This window comes from Callithrix jacchus, chromosome 6 (assembly GCF_049354715.1).
Source record: "Callithrix jacchus isolate 240 chromosome 6, calJac240_pri, whole genome shotgun sequence".
Lineage (NCBI taxonomy): Eukaryota > Metazoa > Chordata > Mammalia > Primates > Cebidae > Callithrix > Callithrix jacchus.
The window spans coordinates 58037448-58051367 of NC_133507.1; the positions used below are offsets into that span (position 1 = coordinate 58037448).

At 38.2% G+C, this 13920-nt stretch overlaps 1 protein-coding gene across 8 annotated transcripts in view; it reads right to left on the reverse strand.

The window, feature by feature from the left end:
• Positions 1-1812: 1812 nt before the first annotated feature.
• DCAF17 (DDB1 and CUL4 associated factor 17) overlaps positions 1813-13920 on the reverse strand; it is a 61808-nt gene continuing 49700 nt past the window's right edge. For 3 of the 8 annotated variants that reach the window (XM_078327405.1, XM_078327403.1, XM_078327407.1), the window contains exon 15: positions 1813-3413. In XM_078327405.1, coding sequence (XP_078183531.1) covers positions 3351-3413 — 63 coding nt within the window. In that variant the 3' untranslated portion in view covers positions 1813-3350. Of the gene's footprint in view, positions 3414-5818; positions 5955-6326; positions 6914-13920 lie in introns of those variants that run through there. The other 5 variants (XM_078327404.1, XM_078327406.1, XM_035304552.3 and 2 more) reach the window with 3 other exon arrangements.

The window sequence follows — 13920 nt, forward strand, 5'->3', positions numbered from 1 at the left end:
TGTTTCTTTAAAGGGAAAATAATAAGCTTCAGTAAGGATTTGAAGAAAAAGGATCCTCAGACATTGCTTATGGAAATGTAAAATGGTATGGATGCTGTGGAAAATGGTGAGACAGTTTCTCAAAAAGTTAAATATAGAATATGACCCATCAATTCCACATCTAGGAATATACCCCAAGTAATTGAAAACAGGTACTCAAAGACATACATGTACATGCATGTTCACAGAAGCACTATTCACAATACTTTAAAGGTGGAGACAACTCAGATGTTCATTAATGGATGGATAAACATATTGTGGCATACACACCCAACAGAATGTTAATCAGCTTCGAAAAGGAATGACATACTGACACGTTACAACATGAATGAACTTTGAAAATGTTATACTAAGTGAAAGAAGCCAAACACAAAAAGTCACATATATGAATTCATTTATATGAAATATCTAGACTAAGCAAATTCATAGAGATAGAATACAGATTAGTGGTTGCCAAGGGCTGTGGGGAAGGGAGACTGGAGAGTAACTGTTTAATGACTATAAAGTTTCCTTTTGGAGTAATAAAAATGTTTTGCAATTAGAGATGTTGGTTGTAAAATATCATGAATATACTAAATGCCACAGAATTGTTCACTTTTAATGGTTAATTTTATGTTATGTATATCTTACCTCAATTTGAATTTTTATTGATTGATTGACTGATTGAGGTAGGATCTTGCTCTGTTGCTCAGACTGGAGTGCAGTGGTGTGATACTATCTCACTGCAGCCTCAAATTCTTAGACTCAAACAATCCTCTTGCCTCAGCCGCCAGAGTAGGTGGTACTACAGGCATGCACCACTATGCTTGGCTAATTTTTTAAAACTTTTGTAGAGACAGAGTCTCACTATGTCGCCCAGACTAGTCTTGAACTCCTGGGCTCAACTGATTCTCTCGCGTTGCCTCCTAAAGTGTTTGGATTATAGGTATGAACCACTGCACCCAGCCTAACCTCAATTTTTAAAAAATTTGAAGATTTGAGAAAAATTTTCTATATATTTCAGAAAGTTCTAGTATCCAGGGTACAAAAGGAATATGTACAACTCAATAAGAACAAACAACATATTTAAAAAAAAAATGGCCCAGAGATTTGAACAGATACTTTACCAAAAAAGATCTGAGTGGCCAATAAGCATATAATTTTCTGTTTCTTTACAATCTTTTTCCTCCTTGTAGTTTATTTTTTTCCAATAGCCTGTCTTTGATTCACTAATCCAGTCCTGCTGTTTCCAGTCTGCTGTTAAAGCCATCCAGTGAGTTCTTAATTTCAGATTATGTGTTTTGGTTCTAGAATGTTCATTATACTTTTAAAAATATATTTCAATTCCATGTTGAAATTATCCATGTTTTCTATATTTTCCTCTGACTTAACAAATGTCTCACATGGGAAACTAGCCTTGCATTTGGACTCTTCCAGTTTCTTATAGGTCACAACAGCTTTGTGTGACTGTCAAAAGCTCCACTGGTTTCTCTTTCTTTAACTAGTGTTGTCTTTGTGCCTGGGGGTCAGGCCTACAGGTGAAGAAAACAAAGACAATTGTTAGTTCACTTAGAGAGGGTTCTTACCCTTCTAGAATTTTAGTTCATCTATTCCTCCTTGTTCTACAACTCTCTGTTATCTTTAAAAATATAATTTTGCAATTTATCCATTTGATTTTCTAATTGTTGCAGCAAAAACACTGGACTACTGCAAATTAATATAAACTGCTTATATAAGTTAAAGTCTTCATTAAACAAAATAATAGCAAACTAAATCTAAAAAAATATAAAATGATACATCACAACCAAGCTGGGTTTATTTCATGCATATATGATTGGTTTAACATATAAAAATCCATCAGTTTAATTCACTACATTGACAGAAAAGGGAGAAAAATTATGATTATCTTAATAGATGTAAAAACATAAAATTCTATATATAGTTGTAAAAAAACCTCAGCAAACTAGGATAGAAGGAAACTGCTTAAATTTGTTAAAGGGAATCTACTTTTTAATACTACAGAAAACATTGTACTTAATAGTTGAAATTGTTTACTCTAAACAATTAGAGTACTAATTATACTGGAGGTCCCAACCAGTCCAAGGACAAAATGGAATTAAGGATAGAGGAAGTAATAAAATTGAATTATTTGCATTCCTAGTTAAGCATGATTAAAAAATGAAATTTAAAAGAGATTCCCTTTACCATAGCATCAAAACCTATCAAACACCTAGTATTCTTTGATGTGGAAATTCTACTTTCTAACTACATCTCCCTATCTAATATTCATGTCTTCTAGCAGGTATCAATAATTATTAAAATGCATTTTGTTTTATTCCTACATCATAAAAGCACAATTGGCTGGTGTTTTTTTTTTGCAAATAGAGGACCTACTGAGTTCAGTGATTAAAGTCATGAAATAACCACACAGGTCATTGTACCTAAATATAGCAGTTATTACTTTATAATGTAGTTGCTACTACAGTATTTATTACTCTGTGATGTAGTTATTACTCTGTGATGACTCAAACACCTTCTTAAGACACTTGCATTAAGTTCAAAATGTATGACAAATATTTATCACAGCACATTGATGAAATTCTGATAGGTTCAAAGGCAGAAAAGGTTAACAATTGCTCAGAAATTCATACAAGCTTATAGTGACTATTTTGCTGTCACCTATCAGTGTTAACATTTATAAAATAACGGGTATTAATTTCACAGGATCGTAGAATGTGTATGATCCTCCACTTACCAGAGGAGCATATGAAAACCGTATCCACCTGAAGGTTGGGGAAATAAACTTTAGTATTAAAGAGGCTGGGTGCGGTGGCTCATGCCTATAATCCCGGGAGGCTGAAGTGGATGGATCATGAGGTCAGCAGTTCAAGGTGTTCAAGGAGTTCATGAGGTCAGGATCATGAGGTCAGGAGTTCAAGACCAGCCTGGCCAACATGGTGAAATTAGCTGGGTATGGTGGCATGTGCTTGTAATCCCAGCTACTCAGGAGGCAGGAGAATTTCTTGAACCGGGACCCAGGAGGCAGAGGTTGCAGTGAACTGAAATCATGCCACTGCACTCCAGCCTGGTCTACAGACTGTGACTCAGTCTAAAAAAAAAAAGTATTATTATAGAATAGATAGCCACTCTCAGTGAATCTGTACTGATGTGTTGACAGTATTTTTGTGTTTCTCTCATACTTCCTCTTAGGAGTGGATGAAATCTTGTTCCTCCAGCTCTAAGTGAGGCCAGTGGCTGGGGCTTGCTTCTGTCCTAATCCTCTTTCAAAGTGGGCTCCCAGCAATATCTCTTACGGTGCTTATGCTCACCCCTCATGGGGCAGTCCCCAGCCTTCTATTAGTGAATACACTTAGAATCAAACTGCCATTTGTTTCCTGTATAACAGAAGGAGGGAGTAAGAAAGTAAATAGTGTTAACATTAAATTCCATTTGTTCCAAGATTATAGATTAAAATAATCAATGTAAATGTAAGAACTAACTGAAAACTCTTAGAAGAACACATAGGAGAAAGTCTTTGTGAACTTAGAAAACTGTTTCTTAAATATGACACCAAATATAAGCAACCAAATTTTAAAAATGAATCAGACTTCATCAAAATTAAAACTTTTTGTGCTTAAAGAATACCATCGAGGAAAAGACAACCCACAAAATGAGAGAGAATGTTTGCAAATTACATATCTGACAAGCGATTTGTATCCAGAGTATATTTTAAAAAACTCTTACAACTCAATAACAAAAAGAATATCCTATTAAAAATTGGCCATAGATTTAAGCGGATATTTCTCCAAAGAAGATAGACAAATATCTGGTAAACACATTAGATGCTCAGAATCCTTAGTCATTAGGGAAATACAAATCAAAACCATAATGAAATACCACTTCATACCAACTAGGATAGCTATTATCAAAAACCAGAAGATAACAAGTGTTGGTAAAGATATGGAAGAATTGAAACTCTCATACCTTGCTGCTGGCAACATAAAATGATGTTAACAGTTTGGCAGTTGCTAAAAAAGTTAAGCATACTTACCAAATGACCATTAATTTCACTTCTAAGTAGTTACTCAGGAGAATTGAAAACATATGTCTACACACAAATTTGTATACAAATGTTTACAGCAGTGGTATTATTTTATTTAGAAACAGGGTCCTGCTGTGTTGTCCAGGCTGGTCTTGAACTCCTGGCCTCAAGCGATTCTCCTGCCTCGGCCTCTCAAAGTGCTGAGATTACAGGTGTAAGCCTCTGTGCCTGGCCTACAACAGCATTATTGATAATAGCTAAAAGATGAAAATTATCCAATATCCATTAACAGATTAATGGGATGTGATACACATACAAAAAATGTGATACATTCAAGTGGAATATCATTTGAACATAAAAAAATGAAATCTGATACATGATACACTATGGATGACATTTTGAAAACATTATGCTAAGTGACAAAAGTCAGACACAACAGGTCGCATTTCATGTGATTTCACTTATATGAAATGCCATGAATAGGCAAATCCATAGAGACAGAAAGCAGATTAGTGGTTGCCAGAGGTTGTGGGGAGAGGGGCATGAGAGTGACTACTAATGTGCACAGGATATTTTTTGGGGGGTTTATACAATGTTCTGGAATTAGATAGTGATGATGGTTGCGCACCTTTTGAATATTCTAAAAACCACCAAATTGTACACTTTAAAAAATTAACCAATATTTATTCTGAAAAGTAATTGTATGTTTCAAATAACAGATATTACCTTCCAATATAATCTCTAGGCATACTCTGTAGTTCCGAATCATGTTTTAGAAAAACATTTCCAGGCCAGGCATGGTGTCTCAAGCCTGTAATCCCAGCACTTTGGGAGGCCGAAATGGGTGGATCACAAAGTCAGGAGTTCAAGACCAGCCTGACCAACATGGTGAAACCCTGTCTCTATTTTTAAAAAAAGAAAGAAAAAAAGAAAAACATTTCCAGCAGTCTGTGCAGAATTTATTTATATTCCATCACTGGCTATGATTGCACTTGTTGCAGGAGGAACTTCAAATTATTCTGCTGCAATCTTTAAGACTGCTGTGAAAGGTGTACTTTCACAAACACTGAGTACTTTGTACAGCAGCCACAGGTCTGATGTCAGAGTGATCATAAATGAAACCTTTGACATGGTGGTGGTATAAGCAGAGAACCTATGCCAACTCCAAGAAGCCCCACTTCCTCCATGAATTGTACACTTTGAAAGGGTGAAGTTTATGGCATATGGATCAGAGCTAAATAAAGGTATTATATTATAAAAAAGCAGTAAGGCTTAACCTTTTAGAAAGAACAAACTATATTACCTGAGTTTGAATAAAAAACTCCTGACCTCATATCAAAGATGATTACATGAAATTATCCTTTTATGTTTTAAGTTGGCATAAAATGTTTGCAGGTTTTATACATCTATATATAATGATTTCCTTTTTAACTTTAAAAATTAACTGACCAATTTTCCTTAATTAAGCTTCCTCACGTTGAAGTCACCTGTTTTCCAAATACTACTGAATACAGCTTTCAAATTCATTTGGGTTATATTTGGAAACCAGGATGGGAATAAAGGGATCCAGGGCATCAGATCCTTCCTTTTCCAGCAACTCCTGGGGCAGATAGGCTTTCCGGGGCTTAAAAAGAGACCCAGTCTGGTTCAAAGTCAACACAATGGCACCTCCATGCCAATCCTTTTTTATCATTTTCCTCAGGTTGTGAACAAGTACTAATTCCTCTGGGGCAATCGGGCTTTCATCTACTCTTTTCAGAGTGGTCCTTCCCCAAAGAGCATTGATTCCATCCACAGCAAACAGGAGGTGAAAAACACCCAAAGAATTTTGCCTCTTTAGCTCTTTCAGCACAATTCGAACTCCATCTGTGGCGTTCCTCATCCATGTTATGCCCTTTGGGAGAGACAGTGGATTGCAGTTTTACCAGAGGACTTTTCTCATTATTGCATGTTACATTCAGTGTCTTTTTTTTTTTTTTGGAGGCAAAGTCTCACTCGGTTGCCCAAGCTGGAGTGCAGTGGCATGATCTCAGCTCACTGCAACCTCTGCCTCCTGGGTTCAAGCAATTCTCCTGCCTCAGCCTCCTGAGTAGCTGGGATTTTAGGGACATCCCACCCTGCCTGGCTAATTTTTATATTTTTAGTAGAGATGGGGTTTCCCTATGTTGGCCAGGCTGGTCTCGAACTCCTGACCTCATGATCTGCCCCCCTTGACCTCCCAAAGTGCTGGAATTATAGGCATGAGCTACTGTGCCTGGCCTCAAAAATTGTTATTCTTTTTTATTTTTTTTGAGACGGAGTCTCGCTCTGTTGCCAGGCTGGAGTGCAATAACCCAATCTTGGCTCACTGCAACCTCTACCTCCCGTGTTCAAGCGATTCTCCTGCCTCAGCCTCCCGAGTAGCTGAGACTACAGGAATGTGCCACTACACCCAGCTAATTTTTGTATTTTTGGTAGAGATGGGGTTGCACCATGTTGGCCAGAATGGTCTTGATCTCTTGACCTTGTGATCCACCAGCCCCGGCCTCCCAAAGTGCTGGGATTACAGGCATGAACCACCAATCCCGGCCAAAAATTGTTATTTTTAAAGTGGATCAGAACGCAAAGATACATATGAAGATTTCTGACCCCAGAATCCAAGTTTTTTTTTTTTCATTTACCCCTTTTATCAGACAGCTTGCATTAATTCAGATCTTCTTCGCCTCACTATTCTCCTGTTCCAGTCACTGCTACCAAGACTGTTCTGTGTGGACTCTGTGCAGGCAAGATCTGCTGTCAACAGTACATCATGTTGCTCTGAGTCCTCCTTGCTTCCTGTCCACTGATGTCAAGGTGAATTCTGCCTTGGGCAATCTGCAAATTCAGGAAAGATTATGTTCTGGAATGAACCTTTGAGGAGTGTCAGATAAGAGCTGAGGAATGATTAATTCTTCCCAACCCATCTCACACAAGCTGTCTGGAGGTGTGGTTATGTGGTTTTTCAGAGGTGTGACCATGAGATCAAGCATTTTGTTGCACTTACTGGTGACCAGCTTGATGTCACATCCTCATATTGACTTTCCTTCTGGATCTGCTTCACTCTGCTTACCCTTCATTCTTGCTCTCTGAGATTTCATTCCTTGCCAAGGAGGTAGCATAAAGCTTTTGCCTGAGGCTCTCCTTTTGGGGGAACCCAAGCTAAAACATCTCTCAATCTTTTATAACAATTTTGAACACATTGCATTTGACAGCAATTTTTAGTGATTGGATTTTAGTGAGTCTTTCCAAAGCACTCAAACTTTTTAAAAGAAAAAGCAAACTTTTAATCACATCTCATGGGTTAATGTCATAAATATAATTACAATAACACACATAACTGGCAAGAAGAGGTTTAGAAATAACACACTAGGCCCTTGCTAGGTATATAGCCCATGAGTATGTTGGAGAGAAGTCATGAGCTTGCAAATTTTGTTTGGCTTGTGCAATATTTTAGGATTTGAATTAAGGGCTGTCATTTAACAACTGGAACATTTAACACAAATCAAGATTTCTACCATTAAAAAAATTGCAAGACCTGGCAACATTAGACTCGTAGAAATGGACTCCACACAGGTATGGGGAAGTCTAGGCCTGCTAAGGGATATTAAAACTAGGAAATTGGACTTCATCTTATGTAGTCTCACAGTAAAAAACTGAGGAATGAGCTGAGATTGCTTTGTACTAGTTGTACCTGGTGAACAGGAGGCACTTAGCATCTTTAGAACCAGGGAAGTATAAAATTCCCTATAACAGGGCAAAATTGAGTAGCTCATGCTGGGATGAATATCACTCTGCATAACAGGTAACATCATCCTTGTGAGAATTTGTAAACCCTGTGACTCCAGCGTGCTATGTTGTTCCCTGCATTTTTAGGATCATCTCTGTGCATTTCATATACTTTTCTATTAGAAATGTTTCCCGAGAGAAACAATCCAAGATGGCTGATCGCTAACATCTCGGGATTGCAGCTTTCAATGAAAGCGCAGAGAACTAGAGGACGCCACACTTTCAGACAAATTCTGGTCGCTCACGGAGCAGAAGATCCCCAGTGGAGGAATCACATGGGTCGCCAGTGTGACTCTTGTGGCCGGCGCAGCGGTTTCACCGGCACCTCGGTGCGGCAGCTCTCGGAGCAGAGTAAACAGGGCTGGCTCCCCTTCTGACCCAGGTTTGGAGGACCCACATGGGTCCCCAGGACGACTCCTGAGGCCGGCACAGCGGCTGTGATGGCACCTCGGCGTGGCAGCTTTCGGCGCAGAGTAAACGAGACTGGTTACCCTTCTGACCGAGGTTTGGAGCCCCGGCAAGGCAGAGTCGCCTATTAAGGACACAAGAAAGAAGCCAGACAGGAGAATCCTGGGCAGAAAAGCACCATCAGTCTTAACACCGCTGTTCTGGCTCTGGGAACTAACAACTTGGACGTCCACTCAAGAGACCTAATCTGAAAGTTGGTAATTTCAAAGACGACAGGAGGATAAATTTACAATGATGGGAAGAAACCAGCGTAAAAAGGCTGAGAATACTCAAAATCAGAATGCCTCTCCCTCTAAAGATGATCATAGTTCCACATCAACAATGAAACAAGGCTTGATGGAGAACGAGCGCATCCCAATAACAGAATCACGCTTCAGGGAATGGATAATAAGAAACTTCTGTGAGTTAAAAAACATGTTGTAGCCCAACGTAAAGAAACTAAGAACTTTGAAAAAAGGTTTGATGAAATCCTATTGAGAATAGACAACTTAGAGAGGAATATAAGTGAATTAATGGAAATGAAGAATACAATACAGGAACTCCGAGAAGTATACACAGGTTTAAACACTCGAATTGTTCAAGCAGAAGAAAGGATATCACAGGTCAAAGTCCAACTTAATGAAATAAAACAAGAAGACAAGACTAGAGAAGAAAGGATAAAAAGGAATGAGCAAAGTCTCCAAGAAATGTGGGACTATGTGAAAAGACCAAATTTACGTTTGATAGGTGTACCTGAATGCGACGGAGAGAATGAATCCAAGCTGGAAAATACCCTTCAGGATATTATTCAGGAAAATTTTCCTAAACTAGCAAAGCAGGTCAACATTCAACCCCAGGTAATACAGAGAACACCACAAAGATATTCCTCAAGAAGAGCAACCCCAAGGCACATAATCGTTAGATTCACCAGGGTTGAAACGAAGGAGAAAATACTAAGGGCAGCCAGAGAGAAAGGTCAGGTTACCCACAAAGGGAAGCCTATCAGACTTACAGCAGATCTCTCAGCAGAAACTCTACAAGCCAGAAGAGAGTGGGGGCCAATATTCAACATCCTCAAAGAACAGAATCTTCAGCCCACAATTTCATATCCAGCCAAACTAAGCTTCACAACTGAAGGAAAAATAAAATCTTTTATGAACAAGCAAGTACTCAGAGATTTTATTACCACAAGGCCTGCTTTACAAGAGCTTCTGAAAGAAGCATTACACACAGAAAGAAACAACCAGTATTAGCCTTTCTAAAAATATACCAAAAAGTAAAGAGCACCAACATAAAGAAGAATTTACATCAACGAATGGATCAAACAGCCAGTTAACATCAAATGGCAGTAACCCTAAATTTAAATCGACTAAATCCCCCAATCAAAAGACACAGTCAAAACCCAATGGCATGTTACATCCAGACCTGTTTCACATGCAAGGATACACAGACTCAAAACAAAGGGATGGAGAAAGATTTACCAACCAAATGGAGAGCAAAAATAAATAAATAAATAAAAAGCAGGAGTTGCAATTCTCGTATTGGATAAAATAGATTTTAAAGCAACAAAGATGTAGTGGTAAAAGGATCAATGCAACAACAAGAGCTAACGATCCTAACACCCAGCTACATAAGAGACTTAGATTCAATGAGACAGAGAATTAATAAGGATATCAAGGACTCGAACTCAGATCCGGAACAAGTAAACTTAAATATACATTCTTGTCAATACCACATCACACCTACTCATAGGTTTAAATGAAACATTGATTGGCCATTATTAATACCCATTTTTTTTTCAGAATAAAGCAATATTTCCGTTCACCCTCCCTCTTTCTCTTCCTCTTTCTTCCTCTCCTTTACTCATTTTTTTCTTTCCTTCTCTCAAAAAAAAGAAATCAACTTGTAAACCTCTAGATCCAGGTCGGCAATGCTCCAGGTCTCATTGCTTGATTTCCTTCCTTCCCTTCCTTCCCTTCCCTCCCTTCCTCCCTCTCCCTCTCCCCTTCCTTCCTTCCTCCCTCCCTTCCTCCTTCCCTCCCTTCCTGCCTTCCTCCCTTCCTCCCTCCCTTCCTCCTTCCCTCCCTTCCTGCCTTCCTCCCTTCCTCCTTCCCTCCCTTCTTAAAATAAAAATAAAATAAAGTTTCCCCTCCTCTGTTCATACCTTTATATTACTTTATATCACTTTCCTGCTTGCCAATACAAATTGGTGTCAGAAGTGAGACTAATATAAAGACTCCAGACCTTAATCGCTAGGTTAATTTGAAGGAGACATAGATAAACTGCAGGAGAAAATGTGATCCTGGAATACCAGTGTAGCAATCGGACCACCCATGGCAGAGGGGATTGTAAATGGTTTGCAGATAAAAATGGAAAATTGTTTCAATGGACTATGTCCATTACCACCTTGATTAATTATGGGAAGTCTGGTATACCAGCCTGAAAGAGATAATAATCTGTGAATGGGCAGATTTACAATTTCCTGGTTACTTTTATTAGCTCTAGCTAGGGTGACAATATTTCCCCTTTTGCTCAGAATATGTTTGGTTTGTGCCTGTTGTCCAGATATGATGATTATCAGTAGCTCCTTTCACTTTCAAAAGTGTCTGGGTTTGGACAATAAATTAAATTATCACTCCAGAAGGGCAGAGGCACTCAAGACTTTCTATAGAAATTATAACAGGAAACTACTGGATCCTGCGTCCAACTGGTAGGACAGACCAAGACAAACTCTGGGAATGAGACATTTGGGATGTTCTATTAGGTGTGGCAGTGAGGCTGAAGGACCTTTTCAAGTCCACACTGGATTCAGCACATCTTCAACCACATGTTGTGTAATAGCTGAGGTTTTAGATGAGGTAGGGGTTGGGAATTTCTTTAATTCTCACTGGCTTTGCTCTTTAACGAGAGGGAGACAGATTAGAGACAGGAAAATTAAGTATTATAGTGGCTTTTAAAGTGTAATTCTTTTAACATGCTTTAACTAGTCTTGTTGCTCTAACAGATTAAAAACTTGAAAAGCTGTGCCTTTGGAGCTTATGCTTATGCTTTTCAAAAATACAAGTGGTGTTTAGAATAGGATTTGAAAATGGTTGCCTACTTGAGCACATACCCTTGTAGGAGAAAATAAAAATACTCAGTTGAGCCATAAAACATTTATTGTTACAGAGCATTTGCTGGTAAATATTCTATAGCAAAAAAAAAAAAAAGCTAAATTATTGGTAAATAATTTTCTTTTGAAAATTTCACTTAAGAGGTCAATTTATGGATGCACATTACCTGGGCAGGTAGAGTATCCTGAGTATGAATTTCACTTGCATTGACTGTATCTTTATGAACTTAGTTAACTAAATTTAGAAGTTTCATTACGTCCACGGTGATCCAAGGTTTCAAAGTACATAGAACTAAAATAGGTTCAAGGCATTAACTAGGTCAAAGCAGGTATAAACTAGATATAATACTTTAGATATGAAGTACTTTTGATATAATTTTATTCAGTATATGATCCTTCTGAACTATATATGATCCTTCTGAACTAAGAATGGGAAGGGCTGGCAACATGCCCAGAGCTTCTCCAAGGTTTTAAGTCTTGGGAAGAAAAGAATTTGAGTCTGTTAATATTTGTGCCTTTGGACGGGTGTGGTGGCTTACACCTATAATTTCAGCACTTTGGAAGACTGAAGTGGGAGAAATGCTTGAGCTCAGGAGTCTGAGAACAGCCTGGGCAAGAGACCCTTGTCTCTCTCTCTATTTATTTATTTATAGATATATAAATAAATTCCTTTTAAACTGAAGAATATTTTGGCTGGGCACTTGTAATCCCAGCACTTTGGGAGGCCAAGGTGGGTGGATCACTTGAGGTCAGGAGTTTGAGACTAGCCTGGCCAACATGGTGAAACCCCATCTCTACCAGAAATACAATAATTAGCTGGGCATGATGGCATACACTGGCATGAGAATTTCTTGAACCCAGGAGGTGGAGGCTGGAGTGAGCTGAGATTGCACCACTGCACTCCAGCCTGGGCAATAAAGCGAGACTGTCTCAAAATAAATAAATAAAATAAAAAGTGCATAAGATTTCACTATGTCATCAAAAAGATATACACATAACAAATAAACATGAAAATGTGCTTACCATCATTAGTCAAAAGGGAAATGTAAATTTAAACCACAGTGAGATGCTACTACCTACTAGAATGTCTAAAAAATTTTTTTAAATCCTGAGTCCTGAGATCATAAAAAAGAATTTCATACACACACACACACACACACACACACACACACACATACAATTAAAAAGACTGGCCATACCAAGTGGTGGCAAAGATATGGAGCAACTCAAACTCTCATATACTGATAATGTGAATAGAAAGTGGTACAGCCATTTTGAAAAACCAGTTTGGAAACTTCTTAAAAAGTTAAGCATACACCTAACATAAGCCAGTCATTCCCTCCTCAGTATTTTATGTCTGTACAAAGAATTATACCTCATAGCTTCATTTGTAGTAGCCCAAACTAGAAACAACTGAAATGTCCATCAAAAGGCAACAGTATAAACAAACTGTAGTCATATCCATACAATGGAGACTACTCCACAATAAAAAGAAATGAACCATTGACACATGCAATACATATGATTCTCCAAATAACTGTACTGAAAGCAGCCAGAAAATAAAAATACTGTTTTATTTCATTTCTATAAAATTCTAGAAAATGCAAACTAATCTGAAGTTACAGAAACAAATCTGAGGTTGTCTTGGGAAGTGGGAACAGAAGGACAGGAGTGGGGGATCACAAAGGAGCAGGAGAAAGAAAATAAAAAAAAGGAGCAGGAAAAAACTTTTTTGGGTAATGAGTATGTCCACTCTCTTGATTGTGGTGATGGTTTTATGGCAAAACTTAGCAAATTAAATATGTAGTTTGCTTTGGGAGGCCCAGGCAGGCAGATCAGTTGAGATCCGGAGTTCAATACCAACCTGGCCAACATGGTGAAATCCCATCTCTACTAAAAATATAAAAATAAGCTGGGTGCGGTGGCACCTATACTCCCAGGTACTCTGGAGGCTGAGGTGGGAGAATCACTAGAACCTGAGAGGTGATAGTTGCAGTGAGCTGAGATCGTGCTACTGCACTCTAGCCTGGGCAACAGAGCAAGACTCTGTCTCAAAAAAAAAAAAAAAAAAAAAAAAAAAGTGCAGTTTACTGTATGTCAATCATACTTCAATAAGTCTATAAAGAAAATTTAAAGAGCTCTGATAATTCTAAGTAAAATTTGATTTTATTTGCTGACATCTTTTTATAAGATTTGCCACCTTTGCAAAGTTGGTTACTCTAATTCTGAGAAAAAAAGTGTAGCCAAAATTATTTATGAAACTCAAATTCAATGCTGCCACTAAGGAATAACTCGAGTATCCATGAAAACAAAGAGTTACAGGAGAGTATCAGAAAAATCTTAACAGGCTTTTGTTGATCTCAATCCTCCCTTTACATGCTATTGTCTGTTAATCTCAGTGGGTTCTACCTGAGAGCCTAGTGTCCTCAGCATGGTGTTTTTTAATGTCCCTATATAGGAGGCTGAGAGTCCTCCTCCTTTCCACCTTCACCCTTAT